The 27916-nt window shown below is 42.8% G+C and overlaps 1 protein-coding gene across 2 annotated transcripts; it reads left to right on the forward strand.

Moving 5' to 3' along the window:
- Positions 1 to 702: 702 nt before the first annotated feature.
- On the forward strand, positions 703 to 26928 carry LOC106561427 (ras association domain-containing protein 8). Of its 2 annotated transcripts, none has more exons than XM_045688292.1 (6): positions 703 to 1051; positions 17155 to 17395; positions 20958 to 21763; positions 22259 to 22456; positions 22729 to 22879; positions 23361 to 23949. In XM_045688292.1, exons 2-6 carry the CDS (start codon positions 17293 to 17295, stop codon positions 23402 to 23404), a joined length of 1302 nt encoding a protein of 433 aa, XP_045544248.1. In that variant the 5' UTR covers positions 703 to 1051; positions 17155 to 17292; the 3' UTR covers positions 23405 to 23949. The 2 variants fall into 2 exon arrangements, with proteins under 2 accessions (XP_045544248.1, XP_013980869.2); XM_014125394.2 differs by lacking the exon at positions 23361 to 23949 and adding an exon at positions 25253 to 26928 and having other exon boundaries at positions 704 to 1051.
- Positions 26929 to 27916: the final 988 nt, after the last annotated feature.

The raw sequence follows: 27916 nt of genomic DNA on the forward strand, positions 1-27916 counted from the left end.
GATGTCCTAACCGACTTGCCAAAACTATAGTTTGTTAACAAGAAATTTGTGGAGTGGTTATAAAACAAGTTTTAATGACTCCAACCTAAGTGAATGTAAACTTCTGACTTCAACTGTAAATGTGATATTTCATTACTTTATTTTAATTTTAGCAAAAATGTCTAATAAAATGTTTTTACTTTGTCATTATGGGGTATTGTTTGTAAATTGATGAGGAATAAAAACAATGTAATACATTTTACAATAACGCTGTAGCATAACAAAATGTGGAAAAAGTCAAGGGGTCTGAATACTTTCCAAAGGCACTGTAAATAAATGAATATAAATAACCAAACATCTAAATACACAATGAAGAACGAACAAGCTTTTTCAAATGTGCTTTTACCTCTTATAGCCTGAATAATGTTTTTAATAGATATTATGTTGTTACTCTGTGTGTGTAGGCTATATTCTGCCATGAAAGAACAATGCATTGACAAGAGCACTGCCACACACTGTATAGAGTGTCTGGTTCTGATAATAGGTGTTTCAAAATACAGAAAATAAATAGTTCATACCAGATAACTTTTTCTTATACCTGATAGTCACCATATGGCTCCTACTCAAGAAGTCTACCCGACCACTTTCAGGAACCCCATTCCTCTAGGTGAGTACCCCTCTTCTAAGAAGTGTATTGCAGCTTTAAAACGGTCCATAATGCCTTGCGGTCTCACAGTTCCGATGCAATGTATTTACAAGCAAAAGTAATGAAATGGGGAGAGGCAATTTTCCGCAGCATATTGATCAACCTGCAATGGCTATAGCAGGGACAGTGCATCGTTAAACTTTCAGCCAAGGATATCACAACGCTCCTAATTTTCTCATGATGCAGTTTTCTCTTTACTGTGGACCGTGTCACGTTGTCGCAGTTCGTACAAGTGATTTGTAGGCTTGCGCCGAGTCACATTTGCAGATTCCATTCCTCTACAGAATCTATTTTTCCTAAACTTCAGACCCGATAGAGAAGACAGAGGGGGACTTCTGTTGGTGTATCGGCACCTAAAACACGAAGGTAAGAGATTACGTTTGTAGTTTCCCCGCTAATTTTAAAGTATTACCGTTATACTGTGTTTCTAAAGTAACTACCCCTTCACAACATTATCCCAGGTGTAATAACACGGGGCAGGGGAGGGGAGGGGAGGCGAGGCGAGGCGAGGGCCACTCTGGAGTCTAATATAACATCCAGCCAGCCTGACGTTAGGGAGGGAGAGTTGAGAGGAGTGTTTAGCTCCAGAAGTTCCTAATGGAAAGCTTTACAGGAGCTGGGGCTATAACCGATGGACGTCTCAAACTCACTCTCCTTGGCGATTTTTGGATTAAGGGGATGGGGGGGGGGGCTGAATTCTGAACAAGTGTTTGGCTGGAAGGGTGAGCTCGAGACAGCCTTTGTTTTTGGCCCTTCCAGCATATTTCAGGTGGCCTTCTATAACTACAGGTCCTTTTCTGGCCAATCTTCGGCCAATTACCTTGTAATTTACCTTAACTCAACTTTTTGTATTATCTGAACTGTCTAGACATATTTATTTTATAGTAATATCAAACTTGCACAAATACAAATGTTTTCCACTTTACAATCCAATGTGAACTGTTTCACTTTAATTCTAGTATAACATACATACAGAGACCCCCCACACACAAGCAGAACATGTATTTTCGCAACTTTAATCTGTTATTTATTTGTAACTAACTTTATTAAGGTGGTAGGTCTCATCGTTGTAGTCAACCTAATGCCATTTTGGACCTGGTCTGACCTGAGAGGATGCTGCTGCCGGCAGTGTGGAGGAGGGAGTAGACTTTAGAGAACCAACCACAAGACTCCTTGCTGACATTCATTCCTCTTTCTTGTTTTGGTATTTATGTGGAAATGGGAGTGGGGCTCCTGTTTATAAAAAGCAAAAATGCTTGTTTTATGTAATTCAATAATAAGATTTACCCAAAGATTTAGCCTATTTAGCTTAGTTTTTTTAATCATAGATTGTAATACAGTTCTTCTAATTCCTTTCTCCCAATATAAATATAGTCAGCCCACAAAATCACCTACAAAAAAAGCCTGGCACTATATAACTGATATAGTCCTTTAGCTGTGAGTAGAATCTATTGTGTATTCATGTTAAACACAGCCCTGAGATCAGAGGGCTGTGCACAGAACCAACCTTATCTCCACGTCATGGCCCATTGCATTCTCACCAGCCAGGAATGCACACTCTGGATGTTATCAGTCTCCACGCTGCAGGATCAAGGCCCATCTCTGGAGGGAGATAGCCTGCCAGTGCTCTGCTGGTGCCCTGTGACGTCCTGGCTCCACAGTTCTCATGTATTTTTTATTTATTTAACCTTTATTTAACCAGGTAGTCTAGTTGAGAACAAGTTCTCATTTACAACTGCGACCTGGCCAAGATAAAGCAAAGCAGTGTGACACAAACAACAACATTTGACGGGGGGGCATATAATACAAGCCTGTCTGGATGCCTGGCACTGGCATGGATATGTAGTGGAATTCCTTCCTATAGAAAAGATAACTGCACACATGATATTAACTCTGCATATTTATTGTGCTGATGTTTGTGGTCAGAAACTCCTCCCAATAGCCCCCACCCCAAAGCTCCTCTATGTACAACTTCCTCGGTCTTGCATACCAGGCTGTTTTGCATTGTGGTATATAGGCCTGAGGCCCTAGTACGACCAACTACCCAGATCTGTTGTGTGTATGAGACATGAGAGTAAGGCCAGGGCAGCACTTGATGGCTAACTGGGGAGATTTAAAGGCATAGTTTCTCAGCCTACTCCAAAACACGCACGCACGCACACACACACACACACACACACACACACACACACACACACACACACACACACACACACAAAAAAGAGTCCCCACCACCACCACAATAAAACAGAATCTGTCTCTTGCTATGGCTGGGATACGGGGATCCATTTCACAAGAGGCCTAGTCTGGTACCAATTACACTAGAGTGTATACATTTCTAGTAATTACAATGTAGCCGTGCAACAGGAAATTCAATTTGAATTAAAGTTCAATAATGGAAATAGTTTGTAAGCACCAGAACCCCCTATCGCACAACACTCTGTAAAAAATAACTCATTATGGATTGTGGGGGGATGAGCTCTGTTTTACTTTTTCTAATCAGGATAGGGTTGAAGTAAATGTTTCTTTTGTTTTATATATCGCTACCTCTGGTGTATCTCTGTTCTCATACCTTCAATGGCCTTCAACCTCTCCCCTTTGCCAATAAGTAGGGATGCACGATATATCGGTGAACATATCGGAATCGGACGATATTAGCTAAAAATGCCAACATCGGTATCAGCCAATGTCTAGTTTAACGCCGATGTTAAAAACTGATGTCAAAGCTACCGTGCATACCTATATAACATAGGTCCATGACGTAATGACGCCACGTAAAATGTTGCGCTACACTTGCAACACAGCATTCCTAACCTAGCCCACAATGTCTGCTATGTGGATCGAGCAGTCAACAAGTCGAGCAGTCATTTGAAAGAGTAAGACAATTTCAGTGAGACAACTCAAAGGTGAAATCCATTAAAGCCAAGATAATGGAATTCATTGCCCTTGACAATCAACCGTTCTCTGTCGTGGGTGATGTTGGCTTTTGCCGACTGGTCGAGCACCGGTACACACTACAAAGTGCGCTATTTTTTAGATGTTGTCCTACAGGAGTTACACAGTAATAGCGTCACTACTATTAGCTTCATGACATGCATACTATGGAACGCCATTTGGGTCTTTGCGTGTCAAGAAAGATACAGTAGCACTGTCAAAGCTGTACAAAAAAAGTCAGCAAACAAGCAAATACCGGCCACGAACGATGTGTTTACAATACGCGTTGGTAATAACGCATAATTTGTTTGACCGCAACTTCTGGAGTAGCTAGCTTTAGCTTGGTACCTAGCTAGCACCAATCCAACCAGCCTGAAAACAATGACCAGTAGAAACTGCAGTCATTTTCATTATTCTTAGCAATGATTTAGGAATCCTTGTGAGTAAGTATTACCTAGGTTGCCACTTGTTGTTCGCCTATTGAAATTGAACTTTAGTTCATGAAAATAAATAGCTCGCCAGCTACTTAACTCTGTTGCCCAAAGCTAACGTTATAAGCAGCCAGCTAGCTTCATCTGGCTAGTGAGGCTCGACCTGACTGGGTTATGTGTTGTGAAGCTAGCCACAATAAGGATTAGGCACAATAGTGGAATTTGCGTTTTGCATTCAAAATAAAAGTATGCCATTGACAGTGATGCAAATGAATACAAATAGTAGAATTATACCACTCTTTTATTTTGAAGGCTAACCACAAAGTCCACTATTGTGGCTAATCCTTATTGTGGCTAGCTTCACATAGATGGGTCCGACCACCATTAATCAAATAAGAACTGTCTTATAAATTAGGGTTATTTTAGATGACACCTAGCTATATAGTTAGCTAGCTAACTATAGCTACTGAAACAGATTGTCATTTTGCGATGTTTTTGGGGAAGAACATTGTTTGCATCCATGAGCCATCTAGCTTTTTTTATGACCAGCACTGTAGGTGTGCAAGACAACTTTACCATCATCATAGCATACTTATTCATGAATCGTTGTGACATATGAAACACGAGTGATTGTGTAATAACTACATAAAAAATGTATGAATGCGTTAACATATTATGTGACGTGCAGTCATATTCAGCTCCTGATTGGTCAACAAGCTTATTTGACACATCAAATAATGTTATTTGACACGCAAAGACCCAAATGGCGTTCCATAGAAATCCTGGTTGAGAATGAAAGGACTGAACAAATGAACAACGAAACAGCACAGCAAGTAAGTGAAATAAATAGTTTTTGAGTATGTTTTACTGGTAATGGGGACATACGTAAATGCCAACAAAATAGCTTTTTGGTCCGTGTGTGTGTGTGTATATCCTTTATTTAACTAGGCAAGTCGGTTAAGAACAAATTCTTATTTACAATGGCGGCCCGGACGACGCTGGGCCAATTTTGCGCCGCCCTATGGGACTCCCAATCACGGCCGGATGTGATACAGCCTGGATTCAAACCAGGGACTGTAGTGACGCCTCTTGCACTGAGATGCATTGCCTTAGACCACTGCGTCCGTGTGTGTGTTAACTATTTAGCTGATTCTTTTCTCTGTATACATCAATGATGTCGCTCTTGCTGCTGGAGATTCTCTGATCCACCTCTACGCAGACGACACCATTCTATATACTTCTGGCCCTTCTTTGGACACTGTGTTAACTAACCTCCAGACAAGCTTCAATGCCATACAACTCTCCTTCCGTGGCCTCCAACTCCTCTTAAATGCAAGTAAAACTAAATGCATGCTCATCAACCGATCGCTGCCCACACCTGCCCGCCCACAGATCACTGCACCTGTACATAGCCCATCTGTAAATAGCCCATCCAACTACCGCATCCCCATACTTGTATTTATTTTATTTATTTTGCTCCTTTGCACCCCAGTATCTGTACTTGCACACTCATCTTCTTCACATCTATCACTCCAGTGTTTAATTGCTATATTGTAATTATTTCGCCACCATGGCCTATTTATTGCCTTACCTCCCTTATCCTACCTCATTTGCACACAGTGTATATAGACTTTTTCTATTGTATTATTGACTGTGTGTTTGTTTATTCCATGTGTTGTTGTTTGTGTCGCACTGCTTTGCTTTATCTTGGCTAGGTCGCAGTTGTAAATGAGAACTTGTTCTCAACTAGCCTACCTGGTTAAATAAAGGTGAAATAAAATACAAATAAATAAAAAGGTAACTACTAGAATGCTTAAAAAGCCGCAAAAATGTTTATTATCGGTATCGGGGTTTTTTTGCAAGGAAAATACCAGATATCGGCCAAAAATGTAATATCGGTGCATCACTACCAATAAGTGATTATATTGGTTCTCCCATAGTGAACAATGGCCTGTAAAGTCCAAGGGGAACATAAAAATAAATGTTATTTGTCACATGCGCTGAATACAACAGGTGTAGACCTTACTGTGAAATGCTTACTTACAAGCCCTTAACCAGCAATATAGTTTTAAGAAAAATAAGAGTTAAGAAAGAGTTTACTAAATAAAATAACAATAACGAGGCTATATACAGTGTGTACCGGTACCGAGTCAATGTGCGGGGGTACAGGTTAGTTGAGGTAATATGTATATGTAGTAGAGGTCGACCGATTAATTGGAATGGCCGATTAATTAGGGCCGATTTCAAGTTTTCATAACAATCGGTAATCGGTATTTTTGGACACCGTTTTTTTTTTTTTACATCTTTATTTAACTTGGCAAGTCAGTTAAGAACACATTATTATTTTCAATGATGGCCTAGGAACGGTGGGTTAACTGCCTTGTTCAGGGGCAGGACGACAGATTTTCAGCTTGTCAGCACGGGGATTCAATCTTGCAACCTTTCGGTTACTAGTCCAATGCTCTAACCACCTGCTTTACGTTGCACTCCACGAGGAGCCTGCCTGTTACGCGAATGCAGTAAGAAGCCAAGGTAAGTTGCTAGCTAGCATTAAACTTATTTTTATAAAAAACAATCAATCAATCAATCAATCATAATCACTAGTTAACTACACATGGTTGATGATATTACTAGTTTATCTAGCCTGTCCTGCGTTGCATATAATCGATGCGGTGCGCATTCCCGAAAAAGGACTGTCGTTGCTCCAACGTGTACCTAACCATAAACATCAATGTCTTTCTTAAAATAAATACACAAGTATATATTTTGAAACCTGCATATTTAGTTAATATTGCCTGCTAGCATGAATTTCTTTTAACTAGGGAAAATGTGTCACCTCTTGCAACAGAGTCAGGGTATATGCAGCAGTTTGGGCCGCCTGGCTCGTTGCGAACTGTGTGAAGACTATTTCTTCCTAACAAAGACAGCCAACTTCGCCAAACGGGGGATGATTTAACAAAAGCGCATTTGTGAAAAAAGCACAATCGTTGCACGACTGTACCTAACCATAAACATCAATGCCTTTCTTAAAATCAATACACAGAAGTATATATTTTTAAACCTGCATATTTAGCTAAAAGAAATCCAGGTTAGCAGGCAATATTAACCAGGTGAAATTGTGTCACTTCTCTTGCGTTCATTGCACGCGGAGTCAGGGTATATACAACATTTTGGGCCGGCGTGGCTCATGGCTAACTAATTTGCCAGAATTCTACGTAATTATGACATAACATTGAAGGTTGAGCAATGTAACAGGAATATTTAGACTTTGGGATGCCACCCGTTAGATAAAATACAGAACGATTCCGTATTTCACTGAAAGAATAAACGTTTTGTTTTCGAGATGATAGTTCCCGGATTCGACCATATTAATGACCTAAGGCTTGTATTTCTGTGTGTTTATTATATTATAATTAAGTCTATGATTTGGTATTTGATAAAGCAGTCTGACTGAGCGGTGGTAGAAACCGGCAGGCTCGTAAGCATTCATTCAAACAGCACTTTTGTGCGTTTTGCCAGCAGCTCTTCGCAATGCTTCAAGCATTGCGCTGTTTATGACTTCAAGCCTATCAACTCCTGAGATTAGGCTGGTGTAACCGATGTGAAATGGCTAGCTAGTTAGCGGGTGTGCGCTAATAGCGTTTCAAACGTCACTCGCTCTGAGACTTGGAGTAGTTGTTCCCCTTGCTCTGCATGGGTAACGCTGCTTCGAGGGTGGCTGTTGTCGATGTGTTCCTGGTTCGAGCCCAGGTAGGAGGGAGGAGAGGGACGAAAGCTATACTGTTACACTGGCAATACTAAAGTGCCTATAAGAACATCCAATAGTCAAAGGTATATGAAATACAAATCGTATAGAGAGAAATAGTCCTATAATTCCTATAATAACTAGAACCTAAAACTTCTTACCTGGGAATATTGAAGACTCATGTTAAAAGGAACCACCAGCTTTCATATGATCTCATGTTCTGAGCAAGGAACTTAAACGTTCGCTTTCTTACATGGCACATATTGCTCTTTTACTTTCTTCTCCAACACTTTGTTTTTGCATTATTTAAACCAAATTGAACATGTTTCATTATTTATTTGAGGCAAAATTGATTTAATTGATGTATTATATTAAGTTGAAATAAGTGTTCATTCAGTATTGTTGTAATTGTCATTATTACAAATAAAAATAAAAAAATTGGCCGATTAATCAGTGTCGGCTTTTTTTGGTCCGCCAATAATCGGAATCGGCGTTGAAAAACCATAATTGGTCGACCTCTAATATGTAGGTAGGGGTAAAGTGACTATGCATAGATAATAGACGGCGAGTAGCAGCAGTGTAAAAAAAAAAAAGGGGAAGGGGGGTCTATGCAAATAGTCTAGGTAGCCATTTGATTAGTTGTTCAGCATTCTTATGGCTTGGGGTTAGAAGCTGTTAAAGCCAGTGAAATATCAGGGCGGAACATTCAAAAACAACAAAATGTCATAATTCAACTTTCTCAAACATACAACTATTTTACACCATTTTAAAGATAAACTTCTCGTTAATCTAACCACATTGTCCAATTTCAAAAAGGCTTTCCAGTGAAAGCAAAACATTACATTATGTTAGGAGAGTACATAGACAAAAATAATCACACAGCCATTTTCCAAGCAAGGACATATGTCAATAAAACCCAAAACACAGCTAAATGAAGCACTAACCTTTGACAATCTTCATCAGATGACACTCCTAGGACATTATGTTACACAATACATGTATGTTTTGTTCGATAAAGTTCATATTTATATCCTAAAACAGCATTTTACATTGGCACGTGATGTTCAGAAAATGTATTCCCACCAAAACGTCCGGTGAATGCACATCAATTTACAAAAATACTCATCATAAACGTTGACAAAATATATAACAATTATTTTAAGAATTATAGATCGACTACCCTTGGATGCAACCGCTGTGTCAGATTTTAAAATAGCTTTACGGAGAAAGCACATTTTTCAATAATCTGAGTACATAGCTCATCCATCATGGTGAGCTATTCAGACACCCGCCAAGTTCGGGGCAACCTAAACTCAGAATTAGTATTAGAAATATTCTCTTACCTTTGCTGATCTTCATCAGAATGCACTCCCAGGACTGCTACTTCCACAAGAAATGTTGTTTTTGTTCGAAATAATCCATATTTATGTACAAATACCTCCATTTTGTTTGTGCGTACAGATCACTTATCCAAAGGCATAACGTTCGAGCCCACTAACCAGAGATGAAAAGTCAAAATGTTCCATTACCGTACTTAGAAGCATGTCAAACGCTGTTTAAAATCAATCTTTATGGTATTTTTTACGTAAAATTGCGATAATATTCCAACCGGACAATAGCATATTCATTCAAGAAGAAAAAGAAGGAACGGCATGCTCGTTCCCAATCAGAGGCAGCTGTCTATCGTTGTCTCTGATTGGGAATCATACTTAGGCAGCCTTTTCCCACCTGTGTTTTGTGGGTAGTTATTTTCTGTTTAGTATTTTCTGTTACCTGACAGAACTGTTGGCTTTTCGTTTTTGTTACTTTGTTCGGTTGTTTCATTGATTAAATTAATAAATCATGAACACTTACCACGCTGCGCTTTGGTCCCCTTCTCATTCCAACGAAAGTCGTTACAGAGGAAGCTTTGTATACGTCTGAGTGGTCTAGAGTTTTTCTCCCCTCTGGTTACACATGCTGGTAGAAATGAGGTAAATCGGATTTAACTGTCCCTGCATTAAAGACTCCAGCCACTAGGAGTGGCGCCTCTAGATGAGTATTTTCTTGTTTGCTTAAGGCCTTATACAGCTCGTTGAGTGTGGTCTTAGTGCCAGCATAGGTTTGTGGTGGTAAATAGACAGCTACGAAAAATATAGATGAAAACTCTCTTGTTAAATAGTGTGGTCTACAGCTTATCATTAGATACTTTACCTCAAGCGAGCAAACCTTGAGACTTCCTTAATATTATATTTCGCACACTAGCTGTTATTGTCAAATGGGCACAGACCGCCACTCCTTGTCTTACCTGAGGCAGCTGTTCTGTCTTGCCGATGCACGGAAAAACCAGCCAACTGTACATTATCCATGTCGTCGTTCTGCCACGACTCTGTGAAACATAAGATATTTAATGTCCCATTGGTAGGATAGTCTTGAACGGAGCTCATCCAGTTTATTCTCCAATGATTGCACATTGGCCAATAGGAAAACGGCAGCCATCTCCTCTGGCGCCATTGACATCTATCATGGAAAGTGGAACAAGACTGTTTTTCTGCTAGAGGACCTTTGTCCTCAAAACAGCTCAGTGGTTCCCCAAGGGGTTTCTCCCAATTCCCAGAATCAAGTTGTGCCTGATTCTTTGTGTTAGCCCCATGAAGAATATCCATTTTGTTTCTCCTCAAACGGCCATTTGTTCTTCATGTAAATGCATCATATTCATACCAGTCTACTGCAGTACAGTTCAGCAGAAATGCATCATAGTTGTAGGCCTAAATTAAGGAAATAATATGATAATTTCATCCATGACATGTAAGGGTTTGACATGTCTTACGTCAAGTGCTGTCACTCCTCCATGCTGCTTGTCCCTCAACTTACAGGGAATCAGTGCAGACAGAGTATTTGCGCTATGAGACAATGATTTAAGGGTTGCCCTTATCCTTCCTACCTACGGTCACAAAACCTCACCACACACAACCTCACCCCAGCACAGCCATATTTCCCATAGCTCAGAGATGTACATGATCACTCTGCAGGATACTATCTCTGTGGCAATGACCTGTTCTAGAGGTTGGGAACCTGGGCCAGCTCCTGGCCTGGTAAAGTGATAGCAGTGCGTGGCCCATCCCCCTGTATGTGTGAGGACCCAAAGGAAAATATGGTGACTTGCATCAGTCAGTGGAAGTCCTGGCCCTGGTGCCAACTATCTGTACGCCTGCAGCCCCGGACCTTTGGGCTGACAACAGCGGGAACAGCCATAGCAGCAACCTGGGTCTCAGCCGACACACTGCCCACAGTACCCTGTACTCACACACCTCACTGGGCAGACAGGAAGCCAGCCCAGAGACCAGCAGCCTGAACTCTGAAGCTGTGCCACATTGAGACAAATGCATCTTGGGTCATCTGGGACTTGGGATGTTTTGGGTTTTACGTTACAGCAATAAAGCATCTATTTTTTTTGCTGTTCTTGGAGCTGAAATGGAATGTGTTGGTATGTAGTGTAAGCCGTGCATCTCACGGAATGCTTCTTGGCTCAGGGTTATGATCAGCTCTACAGGATCAGGCCATGGGCATCTCTGCAGGCTGGCAGGGAAAGGGGCAGAGTTGGCAGAGAGATGGACCTGTGCCCTGTGTGCCACTGGCCTGGCACCAACCACTATGTTGTCCTGTATCATTGTCAGTTATATACATACTGTAATTGACTTCCTGGCAAAGCGTCAATACAGGAGTAAGATTGAATCCTACTACACCGACTCTAACACTCATCGAATGTGGCAGGGCTTGAAAACTATTATGGACTACAAAGGCAAACCCAGCCGCGAGCTGCCCAGTGACGCAAGCCTAACAGATGAGCTAAATGGCTTTTATGCTCGCTTTGAGGCAAGCAACACTGAAGCATGCATGAGAACATCAGCTGTTCTGGACGACTGGATTACCAGGACGTGTACTCAAAGCATTCGCGGACCAACTGGCTAGTGTCTTCACTGACATTTTCAACCTCTCCCTGATCTAGTCTGTAATACCTACATGTTTCAAACAGACCACCGTAGTCCCTGTGCCCAAGATAGTGAAGGTAACCTGCCTAAATGATTACCGCCCCGTAGCACTCACGTCTGTAGCCATGAAGAGCTTTGAAAGGCTGGTTTTGGCTCACATCAACACCATCATGCCGGAAATCCTAAACCCACTCCAATTCACATACCATCCTAACAGATCCACAGATGACGCAATCTCAATCGCACTCCACACAATGCCCTTTCCCACCTGGACAAAAGGAACACCTACGTGAGAATGCTGTTCATTGACTACAGCTCAGCGTTCAACACCATAGTACCCACAAAGCTCATCACTCAGCTAAGGACCCTTGGACTAAACACATTCCTCTGCAACTGGATCCTGGACTTCCTGACGGGACACCCCCAGGTGGTAAGGGTAGGCAACAACACATCTGCCACGCTGATCCTCAACACTGTGGCACCTCAGGAGTGCGTGCTTAGTCACCTCCTGCACTCCCTGTTCACCCACGACTGCATGGCCAAGCACGACTTCCAACACCATCATTAAGCTTGCTGACGACACAGCAGTGGTAGGCCTGATCACTGACAATGATGAGACAGCCTATGAGGAGGAGGTCAAAGACCTGGCAGTGTGGTGCCAGGACAACAACCTCTCCCTCAATGTGAGCAAGACAAAGAGCTGATCGTGGACTATAGGAAAAGGAGGGCCGAACAGGTCCCCATTAACATAGATGGGGCAGAAGTGGAGCGGGTCGAGAGTTTCAAGTTTCTTGTTGTCCACATCACCAACAAATGACCATGGTCCAAACACACCAAGACAGTTGTCAAGAGGGCATGACAACACCTTTCCACCCTCAGGAGACTGAAAAGATTTGGCATGGGTCCCCAGAACCTCAAAAGGTTCTACAGCTGCACCATCGAGAGCATCCTGACCGGTTGCATCACCGCCTGGTATGGCAACTGCTCGGCGTCTGACCGTAAGGCACTACAGAGGGTAGTACGTACAGACCAGTACATCACTGGGGCCAAGCTTCTTGACATCCAGGACCTATATGCTTAGCGTGTCAGAGGAAGGCCCAAAAAATTGTCAGACTCCAGCCAACCAAGTCATAGGCTGTTCTCTCTGCTACCGTATGGCAAGCGGTACCAGAGCACCAAGTCTAAGACCAAAAGGCTCCTTAACAGCTTCTACCCCCAAGCCATAAGACTGCTGAACAATTAATAAATGGCCACCTGGACTATTTACATTGACCCCCCCCCCTTTGTTTTTACACTGCTGCTACTCGCTTTTGATTATCTATGAATAGTCACTTTACAAATGACCTCGACTAACCTGTACCCCCGCACATTGACTCGGTACCGGTACTCCCTGTATATAGCCTCGTTATTGTTATGTAATTTTCTTGTGTTACTTTTTGATAAAATATTTACAAAATAAACTAAAGTAAAAAATGTTTATTAACTCTATTTCTTGAACTGCATTGTAAGTAAGCATTTCACGGATAGGTCTACACCTGTTGTGTTTGGCACATGTGACAAATATAATTTTATTTTATTTGATGTGTATTTTCTGTTTGTGTTTACTGAATGCTAAGCTTATATAGATAATATGTCATATTGTAATACCTGCCAATGTGTGTTACAACATGGTATTAAGGCGCATTAGTACCCTCACAGTGTAGACATAACCACTGGTTGTTTTCCTGGGGGGATTGTACTATTATAAAACCAAACTGGTTCTGGCTAATAACCTTGAACCATTTCAATGGTGGAGTGTTGTCAGTTTCATGTTAACCCCTGACACGCACGCACATATGTGCGTGCACACACACACACACACACACTGTATTCCGGTGTCCATTCAGGCCCCTCTGTCCTTTTCACTCTTCACACTCCCCTGGAAAAAAAGGTTCAACAAAATGGTGACAGAGTAATGGGTCAGTGCAGAAAAATTTCCCAGGGTCCTATTTGTGTGTGACTCGCAGCCTGTTTCCTTCCATCCCTCTATCTGCAGTCTGCTGCCATTTAACCTGTCTGGGATAGGGGGCAGTATTTTCACGGCCGGATGAAAAAACGTACCTGATTTAAACTGGTTACTACTCTTGCCCAGAAACGAGAATATGCACATTATTAGTAGATTTGGATAGAAAACACTCTGAAGTTTCTAAAACTTTTTGAATGGTGTCTGTGACTATAACAGAACTCATATGGCAGGCATAAACCTGAGAAAATTCCAAGCAGGAAGTGGCCTGTCTGAAAATGTGTTCTTCTTTTGATTCTCTATCGAAACTACAGTATCTGTGGGGTTACGTAGCACTTTCTAAGGCTTCCATTGGCTCTCTAAAGCCTTCAGAAAGCGGATTAAGGCATCTTCTGTCTCTGGGCAGAGTATAGTAGCTCAGTGGTCTGCCTGGTGACAAAGAGATTGGATATGCGCGTTCACGTGAGCACGCTGATTTTTTTTTTCCTCTTTGAATGAATACACTATTGTCCGGTTGGAATATTATTGCTATTTTACGAGAAAAATACCATAAAAATTGATTTTAAACAGCGTTTGACATGCTTCTAAGTACGGTAATGGAACATTTTGAATTTTTTTGTCTCGAAATGCGCTCGCGCGTTACCCTTTGGATAGTGACCTGAACGCACGAACAAAACGGAGGTATTTGGACATAACTATGGATTATTTGGAACAAAAACAACATTTCTTGTGGAAGTAGCAGTCCTAGGAGTGCATTCTGACGAAGATCAGCAAAGGTAATACCATTTTTCTAATAGTAATTCTGAGTTTAGTGTGCCCCAAACTTGGTGGGTGTCAAATTAGCTAGCCGTGATGGCTGAGCTATGTACTCAGAATATTGCAAAATGTGCTTTCGCCGAAAAGCTATTTTAAAATCTGACATAGCGATTGCATAAAGGAGTTCTGTATCTATAATTCTTAAAATAATTTATGTATTTTGTCAACGTTTATGATGAGTAATTTTGTAAATTCACCGGAAGTTTTGGGTGGGAATGCATGTTCTGAACATCACATGCCAATGTAAAAAGCTGTTTTTGGATATAAATATGAACTTGATTGAACAAAACATGCATGTATTGTATAACATAATGTCCTAGGAGTGTCATCTGATGAAGATCATCAAAGGTTAGTGCTTCATTTAGCTGTGTTTTGGGTTTTTGTGACATATATGCTTGCTTGGAAAATGGCTGTGTCATTATTTTTGTCTATGTACTCACCTAACATAATCTAATGTTTTGCTTTCGCTGTAAAGCCTTTTTGAAATCGGACAATGTGTTTAGATTAACGAGAGTCTTATCTTTAAAATGGTGTAAAATAGTCGTATGTTTCAAAAATAGAAATTATTGCATTTTGAGGTTTTGTATTTCGCGCCATGTGATCCCATTGGCTGTTGGCTAGGGGTTCCGCTGGCGGAACGCCTAGATGTAAGAGGTTGGGCAATCTGGATGAAGAACAAAAGCACTTTCTAACCAGATGTAAACACGCCAGGAATAGAGAGATCATCAGCCAGGCCAGAGATAAAGGTGACACACACACACACACACACACACACATACATACATACATACATACATACATACATACAGAGCGTTTGTTTTCAGCCCTCATTTGCCTGGTCCTAAAATGATCAATTGTTATTTCAAAGCCCCTAGTTCTATTTAGCTCTCGCAATGCTGTTTAGTGTTCCGGACCCACTGTGTTTAGCAAAGCACCATGAGAGAGGCAGTGTGTGTGTGTCTGACCGTGTGTGCGCATGTGTGCGTGTGTGTCTGTAAGGCACAGCAGCCTGCCGAGGCTGTGCTAGATGACATTAAGAACATGGAGAGGGAACGTGGTGGGTGGAGGAGGGTGGGGGAGGTGTGGAGGGGGGTTAAGTGACCAGCAGAGGGATAGAGCTTTGCGCTCAACTGCACTATGAAGGTCAGCCCTCTAGGGGGCATCGCAGCTCTGGACACTGGCCATCTATCTACTCTCTCTTCATAGACTCTCTCCTTGAAGAGGACTGTGATGGAGCTGAGCTGGGTTTTCCTTTTGAAATGACCCTAATTTAATCTGATTTCACAATTTCATATTGACTTTTCTTCCATGGTCCATTGTGTGGCAGGAAGGAATCTAGAATGTGCCAGACTGCATGGAGCAAGGACACTGGCCATGTTTTGTTTTCTACTCAGAGTCTACTACAGTCACAAAAGCAGTCTTGTTCATTTTGTCTGGAATGAACTTGACTGGGAAGGGATTGGGGTTCAAAATGAATGTGAGACAAATATGCATTTCTGATAAAGCTGGTAGTCTTCAGTCTATGTCCTAAATTCTTCAGTGTTTACCACATACTTCATTGGATTACTACAGTGAAGCTATTTTGAATCTCATACAGTGAACAACACACAGAGCATTATGTAGAAAACCAACTAAAGTTTCGGCCATATGTTCCTCATCAAATCGAGCCAGAAGCACAAACATACACTTCACTTTTCCTTTTCAACACATCGTGTGCATCTTTTCCCTGTTCCCTTGGTGGCCATTCTCTCTAAAGAGGAGTCTTGTCTTTTCTGTGTGTATACATTTGCACAATAAAACGTCTCACTTATCGTAGGATCTCTTTGAAAAGTTGGCACATCTGCGGCAAAATACGAGATCCTCGACTCCTCGACATCAAAAGAAAGTAATTGTTCCCTTCATCCACCTTTGTTGCAGTCTCTCTTCCTGCCCCCTCTCCATTTCACCTTTCACTCACTTTTCCTGCATGCCCCCTCTATCTCACTGACGCCATCTTCCTGCTCTCTCCTCACTGTTGTTTCCTCACGATTCTCCATAAAATAACAGGAACTTGGCTCAGAGCATCAGTACTGGCAGGCTCTTCCTGTCTAACCCCCCTATTCACAGAGCCAGGATGAAAACAACAATGTCATGTCCAGCTGGTCCCAGTATGCCTGGCTGGGCGGTTTGACGGTTCTGTCATTCACCAACTGTTTGAGCCATCCTCCTTTTCCTCAACAGCCCCTAAAAATAGTGGCACACATTTTCAGGCTGGTATTGTTTTCAGGCCATGATGAATGAGCCTATCTCCCATAGCCACTAACTATCTCCTCACAGACCATACTGACAACAACTTCTACATGTACCAAATAAATAGTTTTTACACAATTCAAAAGATCCTCAGTCAGTGGGTGAAAACTGGTTGAAATTGCAACATTTCAACTAGAAAATTATTTCAAACAGTTGGTCCAGTTTTTACCAGTTTTGCCCAGTTCTGGGCAGAGAATACAAATAATCAAAACAATGTTGTCCTCTTAAATGTGCTTCCTGACCAGGTCCTTCCTGTTTTGCTCTGTGTTCTTCCTCCTCAGTGAGGTGGTGGCCAGCTGGAGCCACCCTGCACCACTGTACACAGCTGGAGCTTCCAGGAATGATGGGGCCAACCCACCGCAGCAGGCCCCCTCGCTGCACCTGACCTGGGTCACCTGACCTGAGTCACCTGACCCAGCATGGAGCTCAAGGTCTGGGTTGACGGGGTCCAGAGGGTCGTATGCGGGGTCACCGAGGCAACCACCTGCCAGGAAGTAGTCATCGCTCTGGCCCAAGCCATAGGTGAGCTCTGACCTATGACTCTTGACCAAGGCTTTAGGATGTTTGTTTTATGTGTGTTTGAAATATAAAAAGTATTGGCATTTAAGCCTGTAGTAGGCCTATATTTTGTTTTCTGAATGTGCTTTGCCCTTCGTCAAGGATTGTATTGACATAGGGAGTAATAGAATGATCATGTAATGCACCTCTATCCTAACCTATTTACCAGTGAGGCTTTGGTTACGTAGGCTACTGTCTTTGTCACCAAGCCAAAGTTGATTGACTGCGTACAATGTGGACTAGTGTTAAGTGTTTAGAACTACTGATCGTAGTACTCAAGTATAGAAACAGTGAAGAAGATATACTGATTCTCAGTAATGTGTTGCTCGTTTAAGAAATGGTGGTTAATTGAACTCCAATTTTAATCAGGAGCTGTCTTAAAATTATGCTTGCTGCAGAAAACGTAATAGCCTGTCGCTAATTGAAAATAGGCCTAATGAAATTAACAAATATGTGTTCCTCTCCTCCTGCCTTCGCCTCAACCTCTTGGTGCTGTAGTGAGAGATAGAGGATCTTAGTCAGAGGCTTTATTTGGATCAGATTCCCCCTCCTCCATCCTTCCCTCCTCCCTTCATCCCTCCATCCATCCCCCTCTCTCAGTGAGAGGAGAGGAATGGAGCAGCCTATATTGACATCACTTCCCACTATGTGGGGCAGGCGGGAGGAGGGAAAGTCTGACTCATCCTTCCATCGCTCGCCAGGAAGGGGAAAAGCAGAATCACTTATTGAAGACCCCTCTCCTCCTCTCTCCTCCTCTCCCCTGCCTCTCCTACTTTTTTTATTTCTTTTTTTAAACAAGATAAGCTGTAAAACCATATTTCTCTTTCATGAGATACAGTTGTATGGATCATCGCTTGTATGGTAAAATCACCATAGAACCGCTTATAATATGGGATACTGCTTCTTACTCTCCCAAGTGACATTTATAGTTTTTCAATTTGCGACTGTTTTACACATGGTGATTTTAAAATGTTTTATTGAACCTTTATTTAACTAGGCAAGTCAGTTAAGAACACATTCTTATTTACAATGACGGCCTACCCCGGCCAAACCCTAACCAGGACGACGCTGGTCCAATTGTGCGCCGCCCTATGGGACTCCCGATCACGGCCGGTTGTGATACAGCCCGGGATCAAACCAGGGTCTGTCAGGGTCTGTAGTGACGCCTCTAGCACTATGATGCAGTGCCTGCGCCACTCGAGAGTGATCATCAACTGAGATCCACTGATCCTAAACCTCTGTATATTCTGGGTTTAAAGAAGGGTCCTATGCACAGTACTAATGTCTAATGACAAGATTAATGTTAGGTTTATTGGGTTTATCTCTAGTTGCGACCAGCATTGGGCTTTTGGCAAGAGACTGTGTGTATCAGGGGGTTGCCTCGGTCTATTTGGCCTTGTTACGTGTGTGAAAATTGGAAATTGGAAAATTAAATTCCACTGAAGTGTCATATGACCTAAAACGAGTTTATTAATCTCTGCATAGATTGATGTTCAATTATTCAAGACTCATATACGTTCCAAGGTGATGGATGCACTGATACTTATCCTACTGATCCACATTAATTATCACAAGAGCTATTATTCATCTCAATGGATTTGTTAGTTAGTTTGTCAAAGTACATACAGTTGTAAGTCCGAAGTTTACATACACTTAGGTTGGAGTCATTAAAACTCATTTTTCAAACACTCCACAAATTTCTTGTTAACAAACTATAGTTTTGGCAAGTTGTTTAAGACATTTACTTTGTGCATGACACAAGTCATTTTTCCGACAATTGTTTACAGACAGATTATTTCAGTTATAATTCACTGTATCACAATTCCAGTGGGTCAGAAATGTACATACACTAAGTTGACTGTGCCTTTTAAACAGCTTGGAAAATTCCAGAAAATGATGTCATGGCTTTAGAAGCTTCTGATAGGCTAATTTACATAATTTCAGTCAATTGGAGGTCTTCCCTGTGGCTCAGTTGGTAGAGCATGGTGTTTGCAACGCCAGCATGGTGTTTGCAACGCCAGGGTTGTGGGTTCGATTCCCACGGGGGGCCAGTACGAAGAAGAACAAAAAATGCATGAAATGAAATGTATGCATTCACTACTGTAAGTCGGTCTGGATAAGAGCGTCTGCTAAATGACTAAAATGTAAAATGTACCTGTGGATGTATTTCAAGGCCTACCTTCAAACTCAGTGCCTCTTTGCTTGACATCATGGGAAAATCAAAAGAAATCAGACAAGACCTCAGGAAAAAAATTGTAGACCTCAACAAGTCTGGTTCATCCTTGGGAGCAATTTCCAAACGCCTGAAGGTACCACATTCATCTGTACAAACAATAGTACGCAAGTATAAACACCATGGGACCACACAGCCGTCATAATGCTCAGGAAGGAGATGCGTTCTGTCTCCTAGATATGAATGTACTTTGGTGTGAAAAGTGCAAATCAATCCCAGAACAACAGCAAAGGACCTTGTGAAGATGCTGGAGGTACAAAAGTATCTTCATCCACAGTAAAACGAGTCCTATATTGACATAACCTGAAAGGTCGCTCAGCAAGGAAGAAGCCACTGCTCCAAAACCGCCATGAAAAAAGCCAGACTATGGTTTGCAACTGCACATGGGGACAAAGATCGTACTTTTTGGAGAAATGACCTCTGGCCTGATGAAACAAAAATGGAACTGTTTGGCCATAATGACCATCGTTATGTTTGGAGGAAAAAGGGGGAGGCTTGCAAGTCGAAGAACACCATCCCAACCGTGAAGCTCGGTGGTGGCAGCATCATGTTGTGGGTGTGCTTTGCTGCAGCAGGGACTGGTGCACTTCACAAAATAGACGGCATCATGAGGCAGGAAAATGATGTGGATATATTGAAGCAACATCTCAAGACATCAGTCAGGAAGTTAAAGCGTGGTCGCAAATGGGTCTTCCAAATGGACAATGACCCCAAGCATACTTCCAAAGTTGTGGCAAAAGGGCTTAAGGACAACAAAGTTAAGGTGTTGAAGTGGCCATCACAAAGCCCTGACCTCAAGCCTACTGAAAATGTGTGGGCAGAACTGAAAAAGCGTGTGTGAGCAAGAAGGCCTACAAACCAGACTCAGTTACACCAGCTCTTTCAGGAGGAATGGGCCAAAATTCACCCAACTTACTGTGGGAAGCTTGTGGAAGGCTACCTGAAATGTTTGACCCAAGTTAAACAATTTAAAGGCAATGCTACCAAATACAAATTAAGTGTATGTAAACTTCTGACCCACTGGGAATGTGATGAAAGAATTAAAAGCTGAAATAACTCCTTCTCTACTATTATTCGGACATTTCACATTCTTAAAATAAAGTGGTGATCCTAACTGACAAAAGACAGGGAATTTTTACTAGGATTAAATGCCAGGAATTGTGAAAAACTGAGTTTAAATGTATTTGGCTAAGGTGTATGTAAACTTCCGACTTCAACTGTAGGCTGAGAAGACATTCACAAAAACATACACAAAAAGCCGACATCTGAAATTGTCTTATCTGTTTTCTCAAGGCCGCACTGGGCGCTATACCCTGGTGGAGCAATGGCGGGACTCAGAGCGCCACCTGGCCCCCCACGAGAGCCCAGTGGCCTCCATCAACACCTGGGGTCAGTATGCCGGTGACGTCCAGCTGATCCTGCACCGCACAGGCCCCTCCCTGACTGAACGCCCCCCTTCCGAGGGGCCCCCGCTTCGGGGCCCGGAACGCGGACTCCACCGGCAGAGCCTCCCCCCGCTTGCCAAGCTCCGCCACCCCAGTGAGCGCTCCCTCCGCCGCCGCGAGCCGCGCCGCAAGTCCCTCACCTTTTCCGGCAGGCCCCGGGGCCTCCGGGACATCCTGAGTGGAGGCCGGGCTTGGGAGGAGAGGGAGGCCGAGACCAAACGACGTCTCTTACTCCAGGGGAACGGTGGGAACCAGAACAACCAACACCATGTAGCTTCCGAAGCGGTAGCCCCAGGGGGGGTAGTATCCCCCGGCATGTGGGCCTGCCGCATGGATGACTTGGTCAGACTGGTGGCGCTCCAGAGAGAGACTCTGGGTGTGCTGGAGAAGAGGCTGGAGGCCTATGAGGCTGAGCTGCAGACCTGGGGTGGGGGAGAGGAGGCAAGAGGAGCGGGAGGGCTGGTGGAGGAGATAGTGAGGCTGGAGAGACAACTGAGGAAGAACGAGGTGGAGATGGAAGAGGAGGAGTTCTGGGCCAGCGAGCTGCAGATTGAGCTGGAGAGCGAGAGGCAGCTGGAGGACAGGCTTGAGGAGCTAACGGGACGTCTGCAGGGCGCTAAAGTCGACCTGGGGGACAGGATGGCTCTGGTACAGGTGGGTGGGGCACACCTCGGATTTATGACCCATGGGCATTAGTTAGATATGTACAAGTGGCCTAGACACTATTATTGGTCACCTAAATTGTACGAAACTGCACTTGCACTGTTGCACTTTTGTGCTTTGTATAGTTTCCTTAATGATCTCGAGGATGATGTGCTCCTGATGGTGTTTAATGTCCATTTTTATGTGGTGAAGTCAAAGACACATTTCCACATTACGATTCCGAAATGTTACGATTTCTGTTGAAAATGACATTGTTATAACCCCTTAACATTAAAGGTGTACAGGCACATTGCATCACCATTTTAAAGAGAGACAATGCCTGTCCTCTCTCTGAATGTCTCTCTATGCATTTCTATGCACTTCCATCTGTATTTATAACAGACTACCTGCAAAACAGATGATGTGGTTAGGGTGCTGGGAACCATATCTTCTCCTAACCACCCCCTACTCCTATTGGTCTCAAACTAAAACCTGTCTTTGTGTCAGGGTGTGGAGGCGGGTCTCGAGGAGGAGCGTCTGCGGTGGGAAAGACAGGAGACTCAGAGGGTGAGCGAGGTGGAGGCCAGGGCGCAGTTGCTTAGGGCCCGCACGGAGCTCAAGACCCAGGACAGACAAGCCGTCCAGCTGGAGAGCAGCTGCAGAGCCGTGGACAGGTCCCTGAGCCAGAGTAGCAAGAGAATGCAGGTCAGACGCATGCATTGACATGCACACACACACACACAAAACACTGATGCATGACCGTGCCCATAAACAAATGCACATATAGAGACACATATACAGTGTTGAATGAACATACTGGTGGGCACACACACACCATGGGCAGATTGTTGGGGCATAACATGTAGCCCACCCATGCACCAGGAACAGATTACCAGTCAGTATGGCTGCAGATTATAGAAATACAGATGGCAAAAATATAGATTTATATCTTTGGTCAATCTGTATCTCCACTCCAGGACATGCAGCATGAGCTGGAGCAGCTGACCAAGGAGCTGAGACAGGTCAACCTGCAGCAGTTCATCCAGCAGACTGGCACCAAGGTCACTGTGCTGCCAGCCGAGCCCAGTGAGGACGAGGAGGGGACTACCCACACTGGACAGGGCACAGGTAATTTACTTCAAATGAGCTAGATGCGTCGATCCTCTGTGTGGGTGCAGCCTCTTGCATTGCTCTAATCTGCAATGTCTTTGGTTCTCACTACTGCTCATGGTCATGTCATATTGCTGAGTCTCAGTTTATTCACCATATTCATTGAAAAGGCATAATAATCACAACTTATGTGATTCATTGCTGATGAATTAAACACAACCAATAACAAGCCTGTCCACACTGAACAAAGACAGGCAATTTCATGACATTGGCTATATCACTACCACTGTGCAGAAGGTGTATTTACATGCCATTTCCCTTGTCGGGTGACATATCTGTGGAGCAAAAAATCCTGTAAACCTTTAAATTAAATCATGCTGCCATCACGCAAATTAAATCATGCTGATTCATTTAATGACCATTGTTGCACAAATCTGGGATCTTTTGCGTGACGAAAATGTAACCTTTTCATTCTGCTCTTCACTGCTCTGTCTGCCAGGTCACTCAGTCAGTCCCACTAAGGCTTTTCTACAGCAGTTATAATTTTCTATGTGACGTCCCTCTGCCTGCTGAAAGAGGATTACTCGGCTACAGAGAGCGCGAGCGAGCGTGCATTTGTTTCGCCCCCTCCAGTGGAACTTATGGTCTCCATGCCAACAGCTGCCTCAATACGGCTGCTAGCCGCCACCTCAGCTCTCCCTCTCTCCCTCCATCATCATATCCCTCCATCACTCTCTCCTTCCATCTCATGCTCAGCCGTTTCTGTGATGGACTCAGTGGACTGTATCTTGCCTGCCAAGAGGCTAGGCTGGCCTGGCGGAGAGAACAGAGTTAGACAGAGAGCTAAGAACACTGTGAACACTGAGGCTTGTTAAAGGCTTTGGGAGAGAACAAACTATTCAAGTCACCAGGTGGTCTTGAAAACCTTTAGACCTTTGTATGAGACTTGAATTTGAAACGGGTTCTGAAGGTGTGTGTTAGTGCCTAATCAAATTGAATCAAACGTTATTTGTCATGTGCTGAATACAACAGTTGTAGACCTTACCGTGAAATGCTTACTTACAAGCCCATATCCAACAATGCCGTTTTAAGAAAATAGAGTTAAGAAATATTTACTAAATACACTAAAGTAAAAAAATATATATAAAAATAACTGACACAATAAAATAACAAGAATGAGGCTATATACAAGGGGTACCGGTACTGTGTCAATATGTGGGGGTACAGGTTAGTCGAGGTAATTTGTACATGTAGGTAGGGGTAAAGTGACTAATAATAATTAGTGAGTAGCAGCAGTGTAAAAACAAATGGGTGGGTGTCAATGTAAATAGTCCGGGTGGCCATTTGATTAATTGTTCAGCAGTCTTATGGCTTGGGGGTAGAAGCTGTTAAGGAGCCTTTTGGACCTAGACATGGCTCTCCGGTACCGCTTGCCGTGCGCTAGCAGAGAGAACAGTCTATGACTTGAGTCTTTGACGACTTGAGTCTTTGACGACTTGAGTCTTTGACAACTGGAGTCTTTGACAATTTTTTGGGCCTTCCTCTGACACCGCCTAGTATATATGTCCTGGATGGCAGCTTGGCCCCAGTGATGTACTGGGCCAGCAGGGGTGGCAGGTAGCCTAGTGGTTAGAGCGTTGGGCCAGTAACCGAAAGGTTGCCAGATCGAATCCCCAGCTGACAAGGTAAAAATCTGTCGTTCTGCCCCTGAACAAGGCACTTAACCCACTGTTCCCCCGGTAGGCTGTCATTGTAAATAAGGATTTGTTCTTAACTGACTTGCCTAGTTAAATAAAATACGCACTACCCTCTGTAGCGCCTTACGGTTGGGTGCCAAGCAGTTGCCATACCAGGTGGTGATGCAACCGGTCAGGATGCTCTTGATGGTGCAGCTGTAGTGTTCTATGTTAGAGACTGTTAAAAGACTGTGGCTTTATGCACTAAACCAGACCTTTTTAAAATATCATATATATCAACCCAGTATACCCAATTGTTTTTCCAGATCACTTTTCCAAATAATTTTTTATAACTGTATTACTATGTGCTTATCATTACTTACCATTACCTCATGTGAATTTATATTAGTAGTCATGCTAATGGTTTTCATTTATGTAAAGTCATGCGTTTAATGTTCATGTCCTTCTAATAACTTAGCAAGACGTGTGTTGAATCAGTTAGAGCCCTCCATGTTTGGCCATTGAATCAACTGCTATGGCTGGTGTCCTGCATGGTTCAATGCTGACACCCTGAGGTCAGACCTAGTAATGCATGGAGGAACTCACATTTAAATCTGAGAAGTAGATTTAAAGGTAACAAATATCTAAAGCAAAATAAAGTAACAAATTATCTCTCTCTTTATTTATTTTTTCTCTATTTCTCTCTCTCTTTCAGACTTGGTTCCTCTGTCCGGTTCCCTGAAGCGTCCAGTCTCCTCGATGCCCGGTCACCTTCGGGTCCTGCAAAGCCCGCTGACATCTGGCTTAAACCCAGAAGGGATCTACGTTTAAGAGGACAGAGGACACAGAGGGGGTTGTCTATGTTCCCTGCCAGCTGGCCCCCTCACTACCAACCTAAAGGTAGCCTGCTTGGTAGTCTGGTCCCAAAACGGTTGTCTTTAGCCAACTCCTCTCCTAGTCACTCCTAGTCAGGAGTTGGTTATATACAGATCTTGGATAAGACTAGCTCAAGGATGTAATAGCACGTCCAGGTAAAGGATACTTCAGTAACACTCTCCTGTCATGGATAAAAGGACCTACACTTACACAGAGGATATGGCTAGAGGCCATTGTGTACAAGCACTCCTAGTCTCCCACATGGGACAACACATGATGATGATTGCTCCAACAATGAAGGGAAGACTATGAGTAACCTACCTGACTGCAGGATGGGGCACTTAGCTTGGATAAACAGACAGAGATACACTGAGTGTAGAAAACATTAGGAACTCCTGCTCTTTCCATGACAGACTGACCAGGTGAATCCAGGTGAAAGCTATGACCCCTTATTGATGTCACTTGTTAAATCCACTTCAATCAGTGTAGATGAAGGGGAGGAGACAGGTTAAAGAAGGATTTTTAAGCCTTGAGGCAATTGAGACATGGATTGTGTATGTGTCCCATTCAGAGGGTGAATGGGCAAGATAAAAGAGGTAAGTGCCTTTGAACGGAACGGGCTATGGTAGTAGGTGCCAAGCGCACCGGTTTGGGCATGTCAAGAACTGCAACATTGCCGGGTTTTTCACGCTGAACAGTTTCCAGTCTGTATCAAGAATCGTCCACAACCCAAATGACATCCAGCCAACTTGACACAACTATGGAAAGCATTGGAGTCAACATGGGCCAGCCACATCTTGTAGACTCCATGCCCTGACGAATTTAGGCTGTTCTGAGGGCAAAAGGGTGCAACTCAATGTTAGTAAGGTGTTCCTAATGTTTGGTACACTCGGTGTAGTTGAAATAGACAATATAGCAACAGACATAAGAACCATGTGTCATAACCCAAATGGTTGCCTATCTATGGAAACCTTGTGACTAAAAGTGATGCGTCATTATCATCATCATCGTCATTATCATCATCATCATCGCCGTTTTCATCCCTTTAAAGTGCAATTACTTTATTTTCATTTAAATGAATTAAGCTGTAATGTAGCTACATTTGGACTGCATTGAGTCGTGGATGAGATGTCCATATGGTGGCCCTATGGGGCAAAGTAGCTTTTCATGGATTTCTGTTTCTGAAGCATTTATACTGTGTATTTATCATATCAAACTTTGACCCTCAGCTCACATCAACCAACATGCAGACTGTCTCTGCTCTGTTCTGATTTTCATTATACACTAGGCACAGTACAACATACAACCAGTGGTTCAAGGTTTTGTTACTGAAGAAAGGATAGATGGTAACCTGTGTCCATAAGTGTTAATATGTCAATTATTGTCAATAAATTGATATGTCATATGCGATATGTCAATTATTGTCAATGCATATTTCATATACAGTGCCTTCGGAAAGTATTCAGACTCCTTTACTTTTTCCACATTTTGTTACGTTACAGCCTTATTCTAAAATGGATTAAATAAAACCTTTTCCTCAGCAATCTACACACAACACCCCATGATGACAAAGCAAAAACAGGTTTTGAGAAATCTTAGCAAATGTATTAAATATAAAAAACAGAAATACCTTATTTACATAAGTATTCAGACCCTTTGCTATGAGACCCAAAATTGATCTCAGGTGCATCCTGTTTCCATTGATCATCCTTGAGATGTTTCTACAACTTGGTTGGAGTCCACCTGTGGTAAATTCAATTGATTGGACATGATTTGGGAAGAAACACACCTATCTTTATAAGGTCCCACAGTTGACAGTGCATGTCAGAGAAAAAACCAAGCCATGAGGTCAAAGGAATTGTCCGTAGTGCTCCAAGACAGGATTGTGTTGAGGCACAGATCTGGGGAAGAGTACCAAAACATTTCTGTAGCATTTCTGCAGCATCCCCAGGAACACAGTGGCCTCCATTAATCTTATCAAATTAAATAGTATTTGTCACATGCGCCGAATACAGCAGGTGTAGACCTTACAGTGAAACGCTTACTTACAAGCCCTTAACCAACAATGTAGTTTTAACAAAATACCTAAAAAAAAGTAACAAATAAAGTAACAAATAATGAAAGAGCAGCAGTAAAATAACAATAGCGAGGCTATATACAGTACAGAGTCAATTTGCGGGGACACCAGATAGTCGAGGTAATTGAGGTAATATGTACATGTATGTAGAGTTATTAAAGTGACTATGCATAGATAATAACAGAGAGTAGCAGCAGCATAGAAGAGGGAGGGAGGCAATACAAATAGTCTGGGTATCCATTTGATTAGATGTTCAGGAGTCTTATGGCTTGGGGGTAGAAGTTGTTTAGAAGCCTCTTTTGACCTAGACTTGCCGCTTGCCGTGCGGTAGCAGAGAGAACAGTCTATGACTAGGGTGGCTGGAGTCTTTGACAAATGATTTTCTGAAATGGAAGAAGTTTGGAACCAGCAAGACTCTTCCTAGAG

This window comes from Salmo salar, chromosome ssa10 (assembly GCF_905237065.1).
Source record: "Salmo salar chromosome ssa10, Ssal_v3.1, whole genome shotgun sequence".
Classification (NCBI taxonomy): Eukaryota; Metazoa; Chordata; class Actinopteri; order Salmoniformes; family Salmonidae; genus Salmo; species Salmo salar.

Coding starts and splice junctions, on each gene's coding strand:
- LOC106561427 (XM_014125394.2), top strand. CDS start 17,293: ATGGAGCTCAAGGTCTGGGTTGACGGGGTCCAGAGGGTCGTATGCGGG. Junction 17,396..20,957: donor CGCTCTGGCCCAAGCCATAG/GTGAGCTCTGAC, acceptor TGTTTTCTCAAG/GCCGCACTGGGCGCTATACC. Junction 22,880..25,252: donor CCACACTGGACAGGGCACAG/GTAATTTACTTC, acceptor TCTCTCTTTCAG/ACTTGGTTCCTCTGTCCGGT.